This window comes from Meles meles, chromosome 5 (genome assembly GCF_922984935.1).
Source record: "Meles meles chromosome 5, mMelMel3.1 paternal haplotype, whole genome shotgun sequence".
Taxonomy (NCBI): Eukaryota; Metazoa; Chordata; class Mammalia; order Carnivora; family Mustelidae; genus Meles; species Meles meles.
The window spans coordinates 73,008,162-73,030,706 of NC_060070.1; the positions used below are offsets into that span (position 1 = coordinate 73,008,162).

Below are 22,545 nucleotides of genomic sequence, written 5' to 3' on the forward strand. Positions count from 1 at the left end.
CCAGTATTGGGGAAGAGCCCTTTACCTCCCCAACTAATGCCTAAAAAGAAAATAGGTAGAGGACCTGCCCTAGGAAGAGCACTATCACCACAGATAACTACAATACTGTGAACAATGGTAGACTGGGAAAAACTTAGCAAGGCCTATTTCACCAAAGGCCCTTTGTCCATTGAATGGCTCAACCAACATTTATTTACCAAACATTTATTCTCTTTTGTTGTTTTTATCTTCCTACAAATTGCATTCTTCCTTTTGAAGTGCCAGACCCCTACCCTCTTCTTAGTTCAGAATGACCTATATACTTCATTTTGTCTGACTGTCTTTTGAATTTCTGTCTGTGTGTGTGTGTGTATTCCCTACCTGCACAAAATTAAATTTGATTTTGTTCTGTTCATCTACCTCATGTCAATTTGATTCTGAATCAGGCTGGAAGGACCCAGAAAGGGATGGGAAATTCTCGCTCCTCAGCATGAATTAAAGCATTTCCCAAAGTGTGTTCAGCAGAATGCTGGTCTTGCAGGAATGGAGAGATTTTGGAGATTGTAAAGTTTGGGAAATGTTGGGTCAAATGGAGTTAAACATTCTTCTTAACTATTCTGCAGAGTATCTCCCAAGCAAATGTGCCTGTGTCTCCCTTATGTGGCCGCAATGTATAAGGCAGTACTCAGCTTTTATAAGTGCTAACTGGTTTTTGTTAAAATGGGAAGAATTTCTCCAAGCCTCCATGTTCCAAGGAAGAACGATTGGAAAATGACAGATGATGCTCTCTGAGGTCTCCTGGATTTCACACAACTTTCAGCCCCTTGAAATGTCCAAAGGTGCTGTCCATCCAGTGAAGCCCTCAACCCTTGCTTGTGCCTCAGGGCCCTTTCTCAGGGAGCTGACCTCTGGGTGTGACTTCAACATCTCTCTCCTGAGATTCCTAGCCTACTGTACCCATTTTGACATAGCCATTTGATTTCTATCCTCTCACCATTGAGTTATTTACTATCTATCTCCCCAGCAGAGGCTCGTTCCTTGAAGAGAATGACTTGTCACAGACCTCACTCAGGTTTGGTGCAATAGTAGGTGGGTGCTTACCGGCTAATTGTTAAATGCAGGAAGTGACCGGTGGTGCAATGTTAAACCGAAATTCTCATGAGATGTCACACTGGCCTGGTCAAAACTAATTAGGTTTAATTTTATAAACAGAAGCATCAAATTTCATTTGCAGATATTGGTAATGATATAGTATACAGAATTAGGGGAATTATACCAAAATAACAGTAGCAGCACACTAAGACCTAACAGATTTGGATTTCTGCCTTGGTTGTAAGGGCTTACATTCATACGTTTTTGACCACATGTAAGTTAGAGCCTATTTTTCCTTTTCTCTAACACCAGAACAAAATACCTGCTTATATCAGCAAATGAAGTAATGTTTGTGAGTATATTTTAATGAGTTCCTGGACTGTAAAAATGTTACATTATTATTATTCAATTCCTTACTTGCACACATAAAAATGTTTGGCATTTTTAAAAAGCAAAGACCTAGTTGCTGTGTTCTACCACCCCTAAAAATTAGACAAGTGGGCCACTCTAAAGGCAACATCTTGGTAAAACAAGATGGAAAGCAAAGCACACAACCTTTTCAAACCTAGTACAGGATATCATTTTACAAGTTGTAGGACTGTTTTATGCTTTCAAATTAAGCTCTCAGTTTTTAAAGAAAATGACAGAGAACCATTTGGCTCTTCAATCAGTCATGTGTAACCCAAGTCACCTATAATCTAAGCTAAAGAAATGACTGGATCCATTTTTCACAGAATTCATGAGTACCTAAAATTACAGACAAGGTCCTCCTCATGATTAGGTACACAGAGTGTTGGATAGCATGATTAAGGTTCACAGTGCATTATTACTATAGAAACTCACCTTGTTTCTGAATTCTTGACAGGGTGAAGGATTTCCACTTCCCATCATTATGGTTTTGCTTGCTGACAACGGAAGCCATTCCTGAGCCCAGATCATAGCTGACTTTTACATGCCCATCAGTGAGCTCTACACTCATGAAATCTTTCTATTAATAGGATAAAAATATACCAGTGATTCAATACACAGAGAAATATCGGTATTCACTTTTTTGGTGTGTGGTTTACAGCAGGGCCTTATGGCTAAGTTACTGAATACGTTGATCTGTAAATGACATCCATTTTGGAAATAGAATTGGTGTTACTACTCTGTGAATGTTTGTGGGTGTGACATTATAGTGCAAATGGTCACAACCACATTACTAGGATGTATCCTTATATGACAGGAGAATAAAGGAGGTTCCTTTGAAAACATATTAAGTCAACTAAAAGGTACATTCTCTGGAAGAATTTACTAAGAAATATTAACCCGGAAAAAACAATGAGGACATTTAGAACCATCTTTCAATTTATGTCTTTAGAAGAAGACTAAGGGAGTAGTTTTGCTGCTGCATGATTCCATACTGAAGGAAACTCTACTGGGTGCTTCTCTTAAAGGATTATATGGGGAGCTGCACTGAAAATAAATAATAATTAAATTGCATCTGTAACTGAATTTATCAATGAAAATATGTAAGTACTTTCTGCATCACCTACTCTTGGCTATCACACAGCATCCTAGAATCCTCTTAATAATAATTGATAATTTAACAATAACTGATAATTGTACTGGAATCCTATGGAAAAGAGGCAAACAATTTTAATCATGGAAGATCAGCCATTCATGTCTTTACCAGATCTCTTGTGGCAAGGTACATAAGAAGAGCACTTGAAGAAAATGTCCTGAACTTGAACATGACAGTTGAGATGTTGGGGTACCAGCGAATGGGGCGGCTGACCAATGCGTACCCTTCTCCATCAAACTGAATAGTCCCTTCACTATCTTCTACCTGAGGACTGAAGAGAGACATTTCACATGAACCAATGTCTGCTTTGTCCATCAATATTAAACACATCAAATTATCTTCTGAGATTTGATTGTGAGCTGTTAGAGGACAGGAACCATCCCAAATAGATCTTCCATCCTTCCATTTCTCTCCATCTCCACTGCCATCATTCTAGACCAAGTAGCAATCATCTCTTACCTGGATTTATTTGATGTTCGATAACTAAGTCACTGATGTTTTAAATGCTTTATATTCTACTGAAATACTTGATGGATAATTACACTGGTATTTAAATATGCCTTAGTGGTGTGAAGCAGTGGGGTTTTGGATGGACTGAGACTGTCTTATTACATTTTGCATATATGTAACATAATGAGGGGGGCTTGGGTGTAATGAGTGAAAGTGGTCAAAAGATACAAACTTCGAGTTGTAAGGAAAAAAAAAAAAACCTAACTGGAATAAAGTCCCTATGCCCTGATTACTTGCTGTTCAATAGATTTTTCTGGGACAAATTAGATTAAGACAATAAAGGATGCCTTTATCTGTTTCAGGGGTTATCTGTTGTTCTTTAAAAGACTGCAAGCTCTATAAGACCCACTAGAGATTATGGGCCGGGCTCTCTGTCAGGCACAAACTCAGCACAAGAGTGGCACATGGCTCATAGTAGATTATGGTTTATACAGAAAGAAGGAGATTTTGGTATAGTAGATTGCCTCACAGAGACTATATGTTCAATCAGTGTTGGTTGAATAATTAAGATCTAAGAAAAATCTTGTAAAAATAACATTTAAGAACATTTCTTTTTCAAATGCAGTTACATATCACCTATCAATCAATCTACCCAATGATGTTATTACAGAGTGAGTCTTAAATTGCGGAGAGTTTTTAAAATTTTAAAAATCTGCATGTTAGCATATACTTGAATCTCTGAAGTCGGAGTGTTGTGTTAACTTGAGGGTAGAGAGGAGATATGGAGAAATATTATAATAATGTCTACGAAGGAAACAAGAACCTAGAATATCATTTGCACGATATCTTGGCTAAATGAGAAAAATGACAGTGTATGAACATTAACAGATTCATGAAGGAAAAACTGTTCCACATTTTAGACAAGTTGGCTTTCTTTCTGTTCCTGGATCAGAGAGAAATAAAACTGAAGACAAAAAAAGAAGGGAAGAGTCTTATTTTGCATCATGCATGGTCAGATCTTTGTAATTTTAAGTTATATCTAATTTGGAATAAGATCAGATGATGTTAGAATTTTTTTCTAATATATACTTAAAAAATGCTTTTCAATATTCCTGCAAAGTGCTAACTGAAATTTCGAGGAACTAAATCAGGCTATTAACTGTATAATTGGTAGTGAGTAAAGTGACTATGATTTGGCCTTTCTTCATTATTACGATAAATCCATTAATTTCTGGGTCACTTCATTAGAGAGAAGAGAATGTTGTGTGGAGTCTACTAAGGAGAAGTTCTCAAATACTAAGGTTTTGCTTTATATGCCGTCACACTATCATTGACAACCTTGAAGATGGTTGTGGAAGTCACTGTTGAGAGTTTTCTGGATGTTTTGACCCAATGCACTATTACTTATAATTTATTTTTTTTATTTTTTTTTAAAGATTTTAATTATTTGAGAGAGAGAGAGTGTGAGAGAGAGAGAACGTGAGAGGGAAGAAGGTCAGAGGGAGAATTAGATTCCCTGCTGAGCAGGGAGCCTGGTAAGGAATTGATCCTGGGACTCCAAGATCGCGACCTGAATGAGCCAAAGGAATTGCTTAACCAACTGAGCCACCCAGGCGCCCCTGTTACTTATAATTTAAACAAACCAACAAACACAAAATCTCACTACACAACTGTTTTGGTATAAGAATTCTGGCATATTTATAACCTGATGTCTTTATGTCCTTAACCTGTTAATTCCTTCAACATGAATAAAAGAATAGCCAAGTAGATGGCAGGTACCCTGAAGTCTGATGTGGAATCTCACTGAGACCCTGCTGCAAGCCACCTAACCTTTTGGGTGTCACCTTGAGATAACAGAGTTAGATCAGTGAATGATTCCTATGGTCTATTCTTACTTCAGCCTTTTACAAGATTCTCCTATTCAAGCAAAAGGCAAATTTTCAGGGAAGGGTTTTGTGCTGGGACCAGCCAAATACACAGATGTTAGATCAGTCTACTTCCCTTAGCTCATTGGCCAAACCCAGGTATGTCTGGCTTTAACTCGGTGACTTTGAGATATGGAAAAAAAATTAGTCCTTCTAGGTGTAGTTTATAATATCTCAATTCTAACATTATATTAGAGTGTTCTTATTCATGTTTGAATACATTTACCAATATACATTTATAATTTTTATAATTAACATTTGCCAAACTTGCCTTTTGTTTCTCTTTTGAAACTTGATGTCCGGTCAAGTTATTAAGGTTTAATTATGTTATATGGAACAGCCACACTCTTCCACATGTAACTTGTTAACTACAGAGCTAGATGTATATTGGGGTTTATGTAGTACATTTCATCATTGTTTCAGTGTTGAGCTAAATATGGTAAACTTGCAATCATTTTTTTTCTATTTTAATTTTAATGTGATTTTTAGAAGTTTAAGAAAAATAAGATGTACTTCTTTTTTATTGTCCTGGCAGATAACTCTTTTTAAAGCATAACAACAATTCTGTCCTTTATTCTGATTGCTGAATAAATGCAAATTTCCAAAATGGACAGTCTAAGATCTACATGTTTTTAGTCTATGTCTTACAGCCTTGTCTTTTACATCCCCCACCTATAATCATTTCTGCTCTAAAACCGGAACGATGGGTCTTTATGTTACAATGTGCTATGTGTTCTCTTGAACACAACCTAACAAACACCAGGAGTTCTATAAAAATTATCCCTACACATATATACCAAGGCTTATGGGAAAACAGTGTTGGTGCTGGTCACTCAAAACTTATGCAACTTTATAATCAGTGCACTCACAGAAACAATCATAATCTTGATCAAAATAGCAGCATAATTCAAAAAGGTACGCTATAAAATTTAAATTGAAGAATTTTTTCAGTAAATATAGAACTTTACCTGCAAATGAATAGGTGAAGGTAACTTGATGGCAAGGAGCTTAAGGAAGGGTTGACAGTGCTGAGTGACAGAGGTGGTAAAATGCACACTCTCTGGGGGAGAACTGAGCAATGAACTTCTAAGACAGGGTACTTGGCCAAGCCAAGGGCAAGTTCATGGGTGAAGAGGCACTGTGTGCAGGCTTGAGCTTGGTATACTCAGCTATGCTGGTAGACTTTACATTCAGGTGCCTTTGTTTAGTGGTGCAAAACCTTTACACACTGCAAAGAACTATATAGAAACCGACCTGACTTCCATACCTGCTGACATCATTCTCCCCTTCACCAATCCTGCCCGAGTGAACTCACCTTTGTGAAGCAGAACAGGTTTTACTTGTCCCTTCCTAAAATACTCTGGCTCTCCAGCCTTCTTACCTTTGCTCTCACTAGTCCCTGGAACTAGAATGCCCTTCACCTTCTATCTGCTAGCCCCTCCTTTGGAGTCTTACTCCATGGCAACATCCACCTCAAAAGCTACCTCCTTCATGAAGCGGATCTAACCCTATGTGCATAATCATAGTATACTCTGAGAGTGCCTTTTTTTTTTTTTAAAAGATTTTATTTATTTATTTGACAGAGAGAGAGACACAGTGAAAGAGAGAATACAAGCAGGGGGAATGGGAGAGGATGAAGCAGGCTTCCCATTGAGCAAGGAGCCCTATGCGGGGCTTAAACCCAGGATCCTGGGATCATTACCTGAGCAGAAGGCAGATGCTTAACCACTAAGCCACCCAGGCGCCCCTGAGAGTGTCTTTTTAAAAGGGATTTTTAATTATCCCTTGTATTTTGACTATTTCAGGGTTTGTTTTTTCCTCCCTGTAAATTACTTGATAGCTAGCCCCAGACTGTATTTATCTCTGTATCAGGAAGTTTTAGGTATGAATCTCTGACACCTGAAAAACATCCTACAAATATGTGTATGTGTGTGTGTATGCACACATATATGCTATTATAATTATATTAATTCATATAATACTTTAGAGACTAAGGTATAAGATCTTTGCAGAATTTATAATTAGCCTGTGATAGTCCTAACACATTATATGCACTGCTGACTGGACATTTAAATCCTTAGATGTTTTGTTCATGATAGGTTTTTGAAAATCCTTTTTACAAATTTACCAAATAAATATTGAGGGGAAAGGTGGCATTAATTTCTGCGTAGGGGGATATTAATGTGAATGAACCTCATCGTCCTTGTTATATTGAAAACATTTTATAGAAAACATTCCATATTAGATTTTGTTGAAGATTATTCACTAAACCTCTCTAAACTACGAATGGGTTAGGCTTTTATTTTTTTATTTTTTATTTTTTTTTAAAGATTTTATTTATTTATCTGACACAGAGAGAGAGAGAGAGATCACAAGCAGGCAGAGAGGCAGGCAGAGAGAGAGGAGGAAGCAGGGTTTCTGCTGAGCAGAGAGCCTGATGCGGGGCTCGATCCCAGAACCCCGGGATCATGACCTGAGCCAAAGGCTCAGAGGCTTTAACCTACTGAGCCACCCAGGCACCCTGGGTTAGGCTTTTAAACTGTCCTTAATGTTGCATTGACAAGTCCATGATGACAGAAATAAAGTGCGGGAAGTTAAACTGGAAGTAAAGTGTTCTCTGCTACCTTGATGGGGAATTTGGGGCCCTGGCAATGTGCATGTGCTCTTTAAATTGGAAATAAAAAATATGATCCACATAGCATCTAATGATTTGGAGTTGCTATGTGTGTCTATTCAGCATCCAGATATTTAATTTAAATTTTAGAGTTTAAATAGGCTTGGTTGATTAGCTGGGCTCAAGTTTTTTATGCTGAGAAATCATTCCCTTCTAGCTAATTGTTTTATATCCTCTCTTTAGGTTGGTCTGCTTGTTAAGTATTTTAGATTCCTAAACTCTAACCTGTATGTAGTAATTGATGATGTGTGTTAGGGCCCTTTCTCCTGGCCTATCTTGGTCCCTTCTTATCCTTCTCCACTTAAGCAGGATCTTCGAGTCCAGTGGGTTTCCACCTGAAGCCCTGCCAAGACCCTACGTGGCATTTGGAAAATTCCGTCGGAGATAAAACTTGCTCTAGGCTTCCATATTTTTTAATAAACATACATGGAGTGAATCCAGGCTCTGTGACACCTGAAGTTTCATCAGTTCAAGGAAAACTCGCTTTAAGAAAAAAGAAATTACAATGACAGCAGAGCTACAGCCATGAAAAACCCCCTGGTTCTGGACATGGAGGGAAACTGGGATGGAAAGAGAGAGTAGTTTCAGCTGATTGAGCAGAACATACCTTTCCTTGCAGATCTTACAGAAACATTGAAACTATGGCCAGGGCACCTCCCAGTGCCTTGGAAAGTTCCTGTACAAATGGGTGGAAGGATCTGAACTTTTATCAGCTTCATGGTAAATCACCCCCCAGACATAGTCCCATCCTTTCCGCTCCATACCACCCACACGATAACAGAATATTGCACAACAAAATGAAAGATTTTTGTGAGGCACAGGCCAGACCTTAGGGGAGTTCTCATTTCAGCTCACCTGACAGTACATCCTTTGCAGTCACCCTCTTTTTCTCGGAAATTCCACAAGCCTATAGGTTTGCTGTCGAAGTATGTTTCTCCCATACAGCCCGTGAACGTAATCACACGAACAGCATCTGCCTTCTGCAGAGAGAAACGTAGTATTTGTTAGAACTTACAATTTCACAAGGAGTCTTAGAGCATCCAGGAGAATTACTAGCAGTGAAATCTGGAGTAGTTATTGTCTATTCTTTGTGATATTCTTGGTTTGCATCTATTCATCTATTAATCATATTCTATCCTCACAGACCCTGATTAATTATATGCTACCCCTGGTAACACCATTTGTAAATAAACACTTCCTAGCTTCTGACTTGAGGTGAGCTGCTTATCCACTCTGAGATTCTATCTTCTTGTCTTGAGTTTGGGATTATTAGTATTAAATTGGGTAATTTATTTATGGAACCACAGCTGGTGCCTAGGCATTTAATTAATGTTAGTCTTCATGTACCATTAAGGAGACATCTCTTCAAAGATCTTGAGAAGGCACACATATTGACTACACAGAGGGAAAAAGCTTATCTGTAGATAAATTAAGGATAGTGGTGTCCCCAATTTTTCATTTCCTCCTATACCGAGGCAGGTTTCTAACGCAGGAGAATGAAAGGAAACAGTGAGTTTTGAAGAGAAGGGACCATATTGTGATTGTCTGCTGATATACACAGCACAGAGCCTATTAGGGCTCAATAAACATTTGTTGAATGACAGCTCTGGTGTCATTTTCACAGGGAAAGGTCTTAAGCTTGATACATAACACAGTCATGAAGGAGGGGAATGACCTTGTCCACTCTAGAGAAACTTGCTGTCATTTAAACAACTATTTTTTTTGGCACTGACACATTACTGATACATTCTATATTTGGGTACCTATAACTTTAGAAATGCTTTCCCAAAGGCCACAATTATCTGAGTAATCGAGGGTTAAGAAAATGAATTGACGAGTTGGGTTCTGGAAGAAATGTGGGAAGATGATCCCTGAACAGCTTAATGTTTGTAGTTACAATATCAGGTTAAACTCAACATGTGCATCTTTCTGTTGCTGTGTTCGAGGGATCTTCCTGCCTTGTAGGAAGCCACTGATATTTACAAGTCCAAACGGCCCTTGGAATTCTCTGTTGTCAGCTGGAGTCTCTTAATTTTCCAGAGGTTGATTACCCTACTTTTGGATTCTCTTGGCTTTTTGCTTTTCCTTCTTGCAGCCTAGAAACTAGACTTAGGATCTTTTCCTGCTCCTTTGAATCTTCATTAGAGTGTTGATTTAGTTACTTGTTTTCAGCTTCTGGTTTCTATTCTGATGCAGCAGGAGTCTTGACTCTCTTGGCCAAAATGATTAAGATTTTCTGTAGATTTCGGGTGTCTGTGTTCTTCTACCCTGAGACTAGCAGAAGAGAGTTTCTTTACACCTGGTGACAACTGAATAATCATAAGAATTATTTGAGATGCGATTTAAGGTGTAACTACCACGTCTTAGGCATTTGTTGTAAATTTTTATGCACATAATCTCTCACCACTCACAGTGGCAGTGAAACGCGGTGACCAAGAGTGGAGGCTTTTGTGCCTGTTGACCTGTGTTCAAATCCCAGCTCTGCCACTAACTGCTGTGTGACCTTTGGTCAAGTCATTTAATTCTTCTCTGACAGATTTCTTAACTGTGAAACGAGGAGGATATTATCTACCTTTTGGAGTTGTAAGTGAATTCATGTAAGTTACTTATAATATTACTTGGCATACCATAGGGTTATAATATGTTATAAGAGTTTATTATTGTATCCTTCACGGCAAGGTAGGTGTATTTTTTTAAAAGATTTTATTTATTTGAGAGAGAAAGATAGAGAGAGCGCCTGAGTGCACACTAACAGGGGAGGGGCAGAGGGACAAGCAGATTCTTTGCTGAACACAGAGCCTGCCATGCAGGGGCTCCATCTCAGGACCTGAGATTGTGACATGAATTGAAACCAAGAGTCAGATGCTCAACCGAGGCACCCCAGGTGCCCCCAAAGCAAGGTAAATAGTTTAACTCCCTTTTCTAGTTGAGAAAACTGAAACCCAAGGGGCTAACTGACTTGCCTAAGGTCATGTTTTATTACGTGAGAGAGCAGGGAATTCAACTTGGATTTGATTTCAAAATTCATGGTTTTCATACTACTCTGTGCTACCCCCATATTTATCTTCCTAGGGAGGAGAGAAAGTTGGTAATATGACTATATATTACTGTGTACCATTGTATATTTACATGCGGTTCTAAGAAATGTGGATGGTTTTAGTGTGTAATTGTAGAATCAATTCCAAGACTTTAGAGTCACATCTCATACACAAAGCAAATAAAACAACCTCACTCTATATGAAGGTTGAGTTCTCATAAATTTGGGGTCACCCTGGCTTTTCACATTTTCTGACTAATCTCATCCCAGGATGATTCTGACAAGCCCAGGATTATCCATCGTATTTGGTTGTGCTCTCGTATCTCACCTACAGGTCCTTTTCCAACACCTAATTTCATTTAATCAACATGAGCTCCTTTAAAATGCAGGCACTTAGCAATTTGAAATGCACAAAGACCTGTCATGAAGCAATTATGAATATTAAGTGCATTGCTCTAGAAGAATAAGGAGAAGAGCAACTTGAAAACTTTAAAAATCAGACCATGATTTGAAAGCTTATGACTCCTGTGGTATTTCCCAAGGTATTCATAAATCTTTTAATTAGATGTGAGTCTGAACTTTATAGCACTTCATATCAATAAATCATAAACTGATTCAGAAAACGGGGTATACTTAAAAAACACTTTGCTCTTGAGGCAACTAAAACAAGACTATTAAAAAAAACTGGTGCCATAGATAAGGGCAAAACAACTGTTTAAGTAAATACACACAGGCTTAAAAACATGGTGCTTGCAGATTGGATACTGAAAGAAGAAAAAATCCTTACTCCAAAGAAATGTATGTTTTCATAAACAAATTAAGTAAAAAGTTGCCGAGTTCTTGGAGAGCTTTATCATGCCTTCCCCCAGAGCAATTATATCAGGAGTTGTAGACAATAAGATGAAAGATGAAATAAACGCGCATAGGAGATGAAATAAACGCGCATAGGAGAGAACACACTACCTTCAGTTTCCCAGTCAAGCCACCAACGAATAGCATAGCATTGGCGTCCACATCAAGAATGGTGTACCCCGGAGGAGATGCCGCGTAGTAAGTACTGGGCACGATGCTGGCTTTTGGTCCATCCAGGGCTCTCACCGAAATGGTCCCATTCCTCCCAGTTCTTGAGGGGTGCGTGTTGAAATGAAGTGAAAGAAAATGCAGAACATAAAACACATACCACGTTTACCGTAACTTTAGTTTTTAAAGGTATGAAATGTAGGGACTTGTGGTGTTGAGCTTCCAAAGATCTGGATTCATTTAAGTTGCAAATCAGACCAAGAGCCTGATCTTTGCTGGCTGTTTCCTGGCAGATCTGGCCAGGACGGGTCAGCCACAGGAGAGTCTGATCCTGCACAGTTGAGTCCAGGTGAAATGACATAGCAGCAGTGAGTGTATGGAACGGACATCCCCTGCTTAAACAGAAGGCCTATTTCCACTGGCTTGCAAAACAATTTACTATTTACCGGCACATGCTCTTTAAACGAGCTGGTGCTACTTCCTTTAGCATTTTGTCTAATTTAATTCAGCAAATGAACCTCAAATGAGCTACCCTTCTGCATGATAAGCTGTATCATTTCTCCTAAAATCCCTTGTTATATCCTGGCTCCAAATTTGCTGAAGTGGTCTTCCTGGAATTGTGCATCTTTTATTGTTGGCATCCCATCTCAGTGTATACGGCGTAACATCTCGTCTTCACAGCTGTGTATACAAAGTGTATGGAAGAACTGCAATCTTACATTCAATTAATAGAATTTTGGAAGCTATTATTATTTCATTTCATTTTCTGAAGTGATTGATGTCTGTGAATTGTTAAATAAGAAAAACTGTTCTGTCTTCTGGGACAGGCAGTCATAACAAAACTTGAGTGTTCCTATCTCTCTCTGCTGCCTCATTTAGGTAATCTTTTTGTCTCTGATGGTGCAGTGTGAACTGAAGCACATGGAAACAAGAGAATGAATTTATCAAATAAGGTTCTTCCTCATCTTACCAGAATGTATCTCTTCTGATCAAAGAATTGGCCCTTGTGAATATAAACGTTCTTAAAGTCACAAAAGTACTTAATCCCTCCCCTACTCTCAGGCATGAAAGCATGTTGTCTGCTGCTTTCTCTCTCTCTCTCTACACACACACACACACACACACACACACACACTCACTCACATTCCCTTACTGAAGATCTTAAAAAGGAACTAAAAATATTGCTTCTCACTAAGTTTCCTTTTAAGCTTTTATGATGAAAAAATGTAAGCGTATACAAACACAGAGTAAAACTCTCTGTACCATCATCTGTATTCAACAACTGCTCTGTCCAGCTCTGGACCCAGGCCCTTAACTATACATACTCTCTCAACAGTTAGCTGCTTCGGGGTTTGTAGGTGTTGAGAATTAGGTAACAAAGAAGAGGAGGAAATGAGGGGAAAGGACTGAGGACAGGAATGGGTTCTCTATGGTATCTACACACTGCTAGAAGTTAATGGAATCAAAGCTTCAGACAGAATGAATCAATATCCTGTGACCATTTTAAGTAGCGTGGATACAACACCTTATATATTCGTGCCAGCATTTAGATATGCACCTGCCTGTAGGCAAGACTGCTGTGTAGACCAGAAGAGGAGCTAAGCACGAGTGGCAGCCCTCCCACATTAGCTTGTGCGTAATAAGGCCAGGCTCAGTGCTCTTTCTTTAGGGAAGATAGCACGTCTGAGGGTATGATAGCACAACTATGAGACAACCAGCTGAATAGTCCAAAAATGTCTACAAAGACACCCACTGAAACACATCTGTACATGTACGTATAATACATAAAATTTGTACACATGCTACCTCCTTGAAATGGAAAGAAGAAAGAAGAGTTTTCTTATAAATTGGGAAGCTACTACCAAATTCTGTCATTTAACTGTCTTATAATGTTTATTGAGTTGGTTACCTTGATGCCTCAATACGGTACCAATAAGAGTCATCAATAGTCAAATCTGGATACTCTACACGTCCAACTCCAGATCCAACATCCCAGAGGAAGCTTACTTTGCCTTTACGCATTTCTATAGCCAGAAAGTCAATCTGGTTCAGAGAAACACAAAAACAACAGATATCAGATGTCAGATAGCCCAGGGAGGTCAACAGAGTTCTTTTCAAAAGGTGCTATTTATAGATATGTGTAATAATTAGAAGTTTCACAATAAAAATTCCCAAACAATACAATCTATTATTAGATATGATTAAGTCATGTTTTATTATTGCATCTCTAAGGCAACACAAGTGTCCGTACTGCTGAGGCGTATGTGTTAATTTAACCAATTCTACTTTCGAAACAAAAGTCTTTTCTCATTCTGGTTCTTCTGGAAGAGACAAAAGAAAATATTTGGAGGTAGAATTCATTATTCTTTTCACCAAGAACACTGACATTTTTAAGGGGTCAGCTGTGATTTTTTTTTTTCTTTAGCTCAAGGTGACCTAAAATGTCTCAAATGAATGACAATTATTGACTTAAACAATGACTGGTCTGTTGAAAATTTTATTCATTTTGGAAGAGTCTCATGCATATGGAGTCAAATGTTCAAATAAAAGGAATGAAAACTTTTGGGGGTGAGTATTGGTAGATACAACTTCTGGTTTTTCAGTTTGAGTCGTAAATTCAGCATGAGTCAAAAGACTTCAGTGGTAGGAAAGAAGTACACGATTTGTAATTTCATTCAACATGAAAGTTCATTGCAATTTTTTAGAGACTTTTTAAAATAAAGCTTTATTCCTCTTAGTCCTCATTCTAAAATAGCCAGATCTGAAAACATAATTGTAAATAAATGCTTGACTACTCATAAATGAAAGCAGATGTGCCTAAATACCGCAAACAGTTTTCTTTTAAATATTCATTTTTCTTCTAACTTAATTTGACACTTCAGAACTTTGTGAGGTAAGATTCAGAGGTTTTCAAATCTGAAAGGCTACATCACACAATTTTGGGACCACGTTATTAGGTTCTATACATTTCCCTCACTATGAAGATTAACCTCTGTGTATTCACATATCCTGGAGACTGAAGAAGCTGAACATCAAACTTACAAATTTGGCACTTCCAAGATAAAAAAGGAGGTTGTCAGCAACAGCTGTCTTTACGTTGACAATGATATTATTGTAGCTTCCTTTCTTGATTTCCGGCTTGTATGTTCGAATGCAGTCACCTCCAGAAGACACAGATACTTTGATCTTCAAGAAAAACAAGGTACAAAGAACCAAGACTAAATCTCTCAGCAAGTTTGAAGTACTTCCCAAACAACCACAAAACCATCATCATCTCTTCTTTGAAGTTATTTTTTTATCATCAAATAGAATCATTAAATGCCCATATGCAGACACCATTATACTCATTAAGGAGGGCACGGACGATCAGCTTTCCACCAGGATTTTGACAATAAGCTGTTCACAGTCCCGTATCTTGTTAGCATGCTCCTCTTTTCGAAGCATGCAACTAACAAATTCTTACCTTCATACCTTCCTCCTTTATGAATGTGGGGACATTTCCCAAAAGGTGATTTTATATGAAGCTAATGATAATGATCTTCATTAAGGTTGTTTAATGAAATTTTACAGTTCAAATTTCAGTGATTCTGGTATCACTTACAGTAGGACACCATTTTTCTTTCCGTTTTCAAGAGGAAATTACCTACCCTCTCATGTTCTTACAGTTGGAAGAGGCCAAATAGATTTTGTTCTAGATGTTCTGACAATACAAAGAATATTAATCATGCCACTCAGGACATACATTTGAGAATAAATTATACCCTTTTATTAAGTTGCCAGGAAATGAAATGGAAATAATTTTCAATGGTTATTCCTACTAATGTATTTAACAGCTCCCTTTTCTCCTGACTAGTATTTTAAAAATTACTATAAATTGCTAAGAAAGGAATTCCTATGTGAATAGAAATGAAACTGTCACATTTGGGGAGCCTTTCTTCAACCACAAATAACACTGGCTGATTATATGATTTAATTTCCTTTGCTTCAGGTATACAATCACAGGGGCATTTTTTTTTTTTTTTTTTTTTTTCACAGGGGCATTTTTCAGGATAGCTTGCACCCCGGAAGAAGCTGCTGCTTTGCTCCATGAGCATGCTCAAAGGAGGAAGCAGAGACAGGGAAAGATGCAAAACTTTCCTTTGCCACTGATTTATAAGCTCAGCTTCAGGAAGCCTCCTCTTGGTTCTCACTAGCAGTGAATTTTCTAGCACTCTGTGCTACTCAAATAGTTTTTGCACTTGGAAGAAAATCTACTGGTTTTATTGCTCCTCCCATGAAGGGCACTTCAGACTCCAGACAAGACTGCCAGTCTCTATATTATGGTGATGTAGGAAGCGTCTCCTAAAGTCTCATGAGGGAATGGGCATAGGCAGCCCCAGGACTCCTCCCCAAGGGTGGTATAGACTACACCGAAGAGGTGCTGGATGAAAAACTCTTTTTTAAATTTAAATTCAATGAGTTAACATATAGTGTATTATTATTTTCAGAGGCAGAGTTTAGGGAGTCATCAGTTGCATGTAACACCTAGTTCTCATTACATCATGTGCCACCCCTTAATGCCCGTCACCCAGTTACCCCATCCCCCTAATGCCCTCCCCTCCAGCAACCCTTGGTTTGTTTCCTATGATTAAGAGTCTCTTGCGGTTCATCTCCCTCCCTGATTTCATCTTATTTTATTTTTCCCTCCTTTCCCCTACGATCCTCTGTTTTGAAAAACAGGTTAAGTTTTAAAAAGAAAGCTAAGGAGGGGTTTATGGTTCTGATGAATATGTAAATTCATATGTGTTTGAAAGCTCTGGGGATGCAGCATATCTGTTGCCTTTCCTGCAGACTCTGCAGATGTCATGCGTTTGTACATTATTGTTTCATCACCTCATCTGCTAACCGAATTGCATCCTCTGCAGAGGAAACACACACAGGAAAGAAACAGGGGCTCAGCCTAATGGAGCCCGGGATGGTGGCCCGGGGCTAGAATAACCTCAAAGTCTACTGTTTAGACTGTTTTCCTTGTCCTTGTCTTCCTCCTAAGGTTGGGACCCAGACTGTAACTCTGGTACCCAGAGTGTTCGCTCTGCATTCTGGGGGAGACAGTCTTCTTGGTAAGTGTGGTTCTCCACCAGGAAGTTAGTTCTTTACTCCACAAACGATGGGATTTTCCTTCCACATAAGGTGCTGAGAGTCGGTGAATCAAAATGAGTTGCAGGAAATGTGCAGCTTGTACTCTGGATGTTCATACTCTAGAGCGTATGTGCAGTGAGGGTTGGCAGAGCATGTTACATGGTAGAGTAGCAGCTATACAAAGGGCTATCCAAGGACCTAGAGATAAAAGTAATAGAGCAGGGGTGCCTGGGTGGCTCATTTGGTTAGGCCTCTGCATTAGGCTCCGGTCATGATCTCGGGGTCCGGTGATCGAGCCCCGCATCGGGCTCTCTGCTCAGCGGGGAGCCTGCTTCCCTTCCTCTCTCTCTGCCTGCCTCTCTGCCTACTTGTGATCTCTGTCTGTCAAATAAATAAATAAAATCTTTAAAAAAAAGTTATAGAGTAAAGCAAGAGAAAGATAATATGGTGGAGGGCAGATAGGGGAAATGCTGCGTTCAAATGTTTTTAATGTTCAGGAAAAGATATAGGATATGGTGAGTTTTAGGAATTGGCAGCAAGCAAACCAAAACCATCATCAGGAAAGACCTTGACACTGAGCAAATTCAGTATCTGAGGCAGAGTATAAACATCACTGACATCATAAGATGATCAAGGAGAAGAAGTCAAGGTCTGCCTGGAATTCATGAGTGAAGCTGAGTAGCACATTGAGCTATAGGAGCTATAGGAAATCATATCCGAATTCCTAGTGGGGCTGGCTTAGTAATCAAAAAGAACTGTGTGTGGGGCCTGTTTTATCTTTATTTCACAAATGCTTTATGGGCTTGGCCATTGAGCTGTATTATGGCTAATTGAATCACAATTAACCTTCACAACTAATTTATTTTTGTTTAAAGAATACAGTATGGGGCACCTGGATGGCTCAGTTGGTTAAGCATCTGCCTTTGGCTCAGGCCATGATCCCAGGGTCCTGTGATCAAGCCCCATATCAGGCTCCTTGTTCAGTGGGGAACCTGCTTCACGCTCTCCTCTCCACTTGTGCTCTCTCTCACTATCTCTGTTGCTATCTCTCTCTCTCTCCAGTAAATAAATAAAATCTTAAAAAAGAAAAAGAATATAATGTAATAATACTTCTTGGTTGCTCTTTAGAGAAGAAATAATGAATGTAGGTGGAATACATGACTCTTTGGTCACAGGGTTGGTTTCTGTCCTTGCTCAGGTACACCTGGTAGAAATGATAGGGACCTACATGACGGTGTGTTGAAAAGGGGATTACCGAAGTGTGGATGACAGAGCACTGAGTACTGAGGCCTAACTGAACTGATGAAACCCTATCTGAGAATTGAAAGTCTAAGAGAGTAGCCATTTTAAAACGAGGGTATTTAATGGCAGTAGGAGTTAAAATTAATCTACTTTATGGCATACTTTACATATCTAAAAAATAGGGTTCTCTGAACAAAATGACGTTGTTATGCCCTAAATGCCAGCACTTGATCTCGTAAAGTAGCCTATTGCTCAACTCTTACACATTTATTTGAAAAACTCTCGACTTTCTGTTTTCTGGCTTGCGGTTTTGAATATACCTTCAGTACTTGAAAAATTCAAGCAGCCCACACTGTTGGTCATCAGTCCATACCTACTAATCTCTCCTTTTAAATACCTGTTTTGATTTCTAATTAGAGACTTCTTAAACAAATTAAAACAGGTAAATCAAAATGCAGTATTTATAAATTTCTCCAGAAGAAGCTGCTAGGTCATTTCCCTCTCATGAAAAGGGAGTAACTTCTGAAACACAAACATGCCTTAGAATGTTTTGTTCTATCAATACTGTTATTTCTAATGTGAGCCCTTTGTAGACTTCTAAACAAAAATCACTAAGCCTTAGTTATCTCTAAGGCATTCCTCATACAACATTACCAATGAATCATTATGAACTCAATTAAACATTATTGAGGATCCCATTATTATATCTATTAGATTTTCACTGCATTTCTCTCATCCCGTAACTAGGTCATTTGTTTAAAAAGAGTATCATCTGCTCCATTTCAGAGTCAACAAACTAAAGAAAGCTACTTTCAGGGGTGCCTGGGCGGCTCAGTGGGTTAAGCCTCTGCCTTCGGCTCAGGTTGTGATCCCAGGGTCCTGGGATCGAGCCCCGCATCGGGCTCTCTGCTCAGCAGGGAGCCTGTTTTCTCCTCTCTCTCTCTGCCTGCCTCTCTGCCTGCTTGTGATCTCTGTCAAAAAAATAAAAATAAAATCTTTAAAAAAAAAAAAGAAAGCTGCTTTCAAAGAAATGTCTTTAATTTCTTGGTCATATTGAATATGTGGCAAGGCCACATACAGACACTACTGCCAGGCTCCAGATATATTTATAAAATCAGGCAAATGTCATCTTCAGTTAGTATAAAACTCACTTGAAAAAAAAATTGCCTTGCTTACATATTTCTAACATCTTATAAAAAATAAGACACTTTGTTGTAACTTCCATTTCAAAATAATGATTGAAAGTTTCCTTGAAAGGCATGGACAAGGGTTACTTTTTTGTATGGTTTCTTTATACCTGTCTTTCATTTTATGTTTTGAGGTAGGTTTTATGTATTTAACATGCCAGAATTTTCTCTTTCTCCCTGGGGGAGGAGAGGGGTAGGAGGGAGCACAGAAAACTGAGGAATATATGGCATATTTTTAGATTTCTTTACAAGAGGAAATAATAAGAATGACCAGATTTCCCCACATGATGACTAAGAAAATATGGCTAAGTGTGTGGTTTTCCAGAGAATATTTACTATTATTGTTTTTTCTTTTTTTAAAGATTTTATTTATTTATTTGACAGAGAGAGATCACAAGTAGGCAGAGAGTCAGGGAGAGAGAGAGAGGAGGAAGCAGGCTCCCCGCCAGGCAGAGAGCCCGATGTGGGGCTCGATCCCAGGACCCTGAGACCATGACCCGAGCCTAAGGCAGAGGCTTTAACGCACTGAGCCACCCAGGCACCCCACTATTATTGTTTTTTTAAATTAACATTGCAAACGATAGGAGTGATATCACAAGCTCTCCCTTTCTCTTGCTACTTCCACCTGCTACAGGTGGGACTCTAATTGAAGTTGTCTTGTTCCCGGTTCCCTCTCATTTATAACCCAAACAACTTCCAAATTCATATTAAAAAAAACACAGCTCTGAGGATATTACATTTCTTCTTTGAGAACTTTCAGCTTCTCCTCACCATTAAGATTCATCTCAGGAACCATTCTGGCTAAATGGAATTGCTTACTTCGCCATCCAAGGCCTAAGAAGACCTGGCCTCCAAGGACATTTCCAGTTCAATGTTCGCTCGACCAGTCATCCTGGAAAACTAGACCATGCTCTCATGAGACGAGCCCAAAACTTCCTTTTCTCTCTGCCTTGGTCATTCTCAGAATGCTCTCCTTCCTTACTCTCCCCACCAAATCCAGCACTTCCCCAGCCACTCAAGGCCTTGCTCAAATTCTTATCTTTGGGGGGGCGCCTGGGTGGCTCAGTGGGTTAAGGCCTCTGCCTTCAGCTCAGGTCATGATCCCAGGGTCCTGGGATCGAGTCCCACATCGGGCTCTCTGCTCAGCGGGGAGCCTGCTTCCTCCTCTCTCTTTGCCTGCCTCTCTGCCTACTTGTGATCTCTGTCTGTCAAATAAATAAATAAAATCTTTAAAAAAAAACCTTCTTATCTTTGGGAAATCTTTTGGCCCCTATTAGAGGAGTTCTTCTCTTCAGAACTTTATAGCATTTCCCATCGGTCAGGCAGTGTAGCGCACTATTTGGCATTACCTTGGAGTTATTTATGTACATGTCTTATTTCTTCTATGGTGTTATAAACTACGTAAGTAGAAGTTGCCTTGAAAGTAGGAGATGCTTTTTCTACACGGGCTAAATCTTAGCCAAAATCCCAAACCTCAAACTAACATCTACTTCTTTTCACTTTGTGCTTCATATGTACAATAATTGTATGTCATCATACTGCCCACTTGGTTTTCAGATTGTAACTCAATATAATTTGTTCTCAACCCTATCTGCTTCTTTCGCTTTGAGCTTATGTACATCATCTTGATGAATTTATCATTTTCTAAATTTCTCCTTAGTCAGGCATAAATTCCTTTTTAAAGTGCACCTTGAACTTATTGTCTTAACCTTGTTTAGAGGTATCAGCTATGTATAAGAAGGAGAAATGATATACTGCTCCTTGGGTCTCATATTCCTGGCCACTACTCAAAAAATTGTAAGTTGATGGATTAAGAAAGGGCATTTTTGGTTATTCTAGTTTCAAAGTTGCTCAGAAAATGGAACTTTTGAGACAGAAAACTTCGATATGTAAAAAGATTTGTATATAAACCTGACATATAAACTGTTATTTTTTTTCTTCTATTTCTAAAGTCATCATGGGATGAATTTATTAGTTTAGATAAAGTTTCACATTGGTACTTAGCAATTCTACCCGGGTTCACCAGGTTGCTATCTTCTAGAAAGTTCTTCTCTCCTACGAGTTTTCTAACTGGGTTAGTAAAGAACCAAATTTTGATACAAGTAAGATATTCACTATTGCTGGTTGGCCATTTTTGCTTTTAACAAAAGCATCCATGCCTTTTAAACATACAATAGTAAGATTTCCATTCTTGCTATTCATGCTACTCTATTCAAACAGTGATAACATATACCAAAATTCCCATTTCTAAAACAATAAGTGGTGATTATTCTTCCTATGAGATGTCTTTTGAAATTTATGGGGAAAAAAAACTAACCTTTTTTTCCTCTCCCCGCATAAAATTGCTTCAGGTTAAAGGAAAATAACCAGTGATCAGTCAACAGGATACACAGGGGGAGGGCATTCTGTCTGGGAATAATACCCCAAATTACAATCAATTACAGATACTGAAAATAAAAAGAGCTTACAGAATTAGCCTGTTTCCGGGCTTGGTTTATCAGTTCTTTTATCTCAGAGATGTTCTTCTTTAGGTTATCCTCAAGTTCCTTGATGGGTTTGAGTTTATCTATCAGACGATCAGCTTCTTGTTCTAGATTTTTCACAGTGGCATCGGCATCTGCAACTGCATTGAAAAAATGAGTGCATACCACACACACACACACACACAGACACACACACACACACACAGAGACACGAAAATAGTAGTATGCTTCATTAAATAATTGAAAGGCTCTCATCTTATCCACATGATAAAGCAGGGCCATGATTGCAGAAGCGCAGTGTGTGATGGCAAATGGAAAATTTCAGTTGGGACTCAGGCAAGCCAAACAGGAGGTGTTAGAGACAGAGGACCAACACTCTGGCTTTGTGATCAAGGTGAAAGTTAGCGTTGAAGGTAAAGAATACGATGACCTTAATTCGATCATTAATTTCTAGCTTCAGGCCCAAAGCTTACCTTTCTAGTAGTTTGGTCACAGAATCAAGGAAATGAAAGTGTTTTAAAATGTCACTTCATCTGTCCAAGCCAGAACCGTATTTAAATTAGGGTTCTCACCCAAAATTGATTTTCTTTCTTTTTCTCACAGTCTATCTTTGTATGTCTTAAAGAGGGAAGCTATCAAAATGTCTTCTGAAAACATTTCAGTGTTGAACAACCCTTAGACTGAAGGCCTATGTTAAACTTTAATTAAATCTTTTATGCTGCAGTTCATTTTCATTTTGAAGAACTGATTATCCTAATCTCTATATTAGGTTGA

The 22,545-nt window shown here is 38.7% G+C and overlaps 1 protein-coding gene across 2 annotated transcripts in view; it reads right to left on the reverse strand.

Moving 5' to 3' along the window:
* LAMA2 (laminin subunit alpha 2) overlaps positions 1-22,545 on the reverse strand; it is a 661,080-nt gene that overhangs the window by 58,739 nt on the left and 579,796 nt on the right. For both annotated transcript variants that reach the window (XM_046006188.1, XM_046006187.1), the window contains 7 exons: positions 21,757-21,911; positions 14,784-14,927; positions 13,651-13,784; positions 11,685-11,844; positions 8,540-8,664; positions 2,744-2,906; positions 1,915-2,059 (listed from right to left, as the gene is read on the reverse strand). In XM_046006188.1, the coding sequence (XP_045862144.1) occupies positions 1,915-2,059; positions 2,744-2,906; positions 8,540-8,664; positions 11,685-11,844; positions 13,651-13,784; positions 14,784-14,927; positions 21,757-21,911 (1,026 nt within the window). The remainder of the gene's footprint in view (positions 1-1,914; positions 2,060-2,743; positions 2,907-8,539; positions 8,665-11,684; positions 11,845-13,650; positions 13,785-14,783; positions 14,928-21,756; positions 21,912-22,545) is intronic.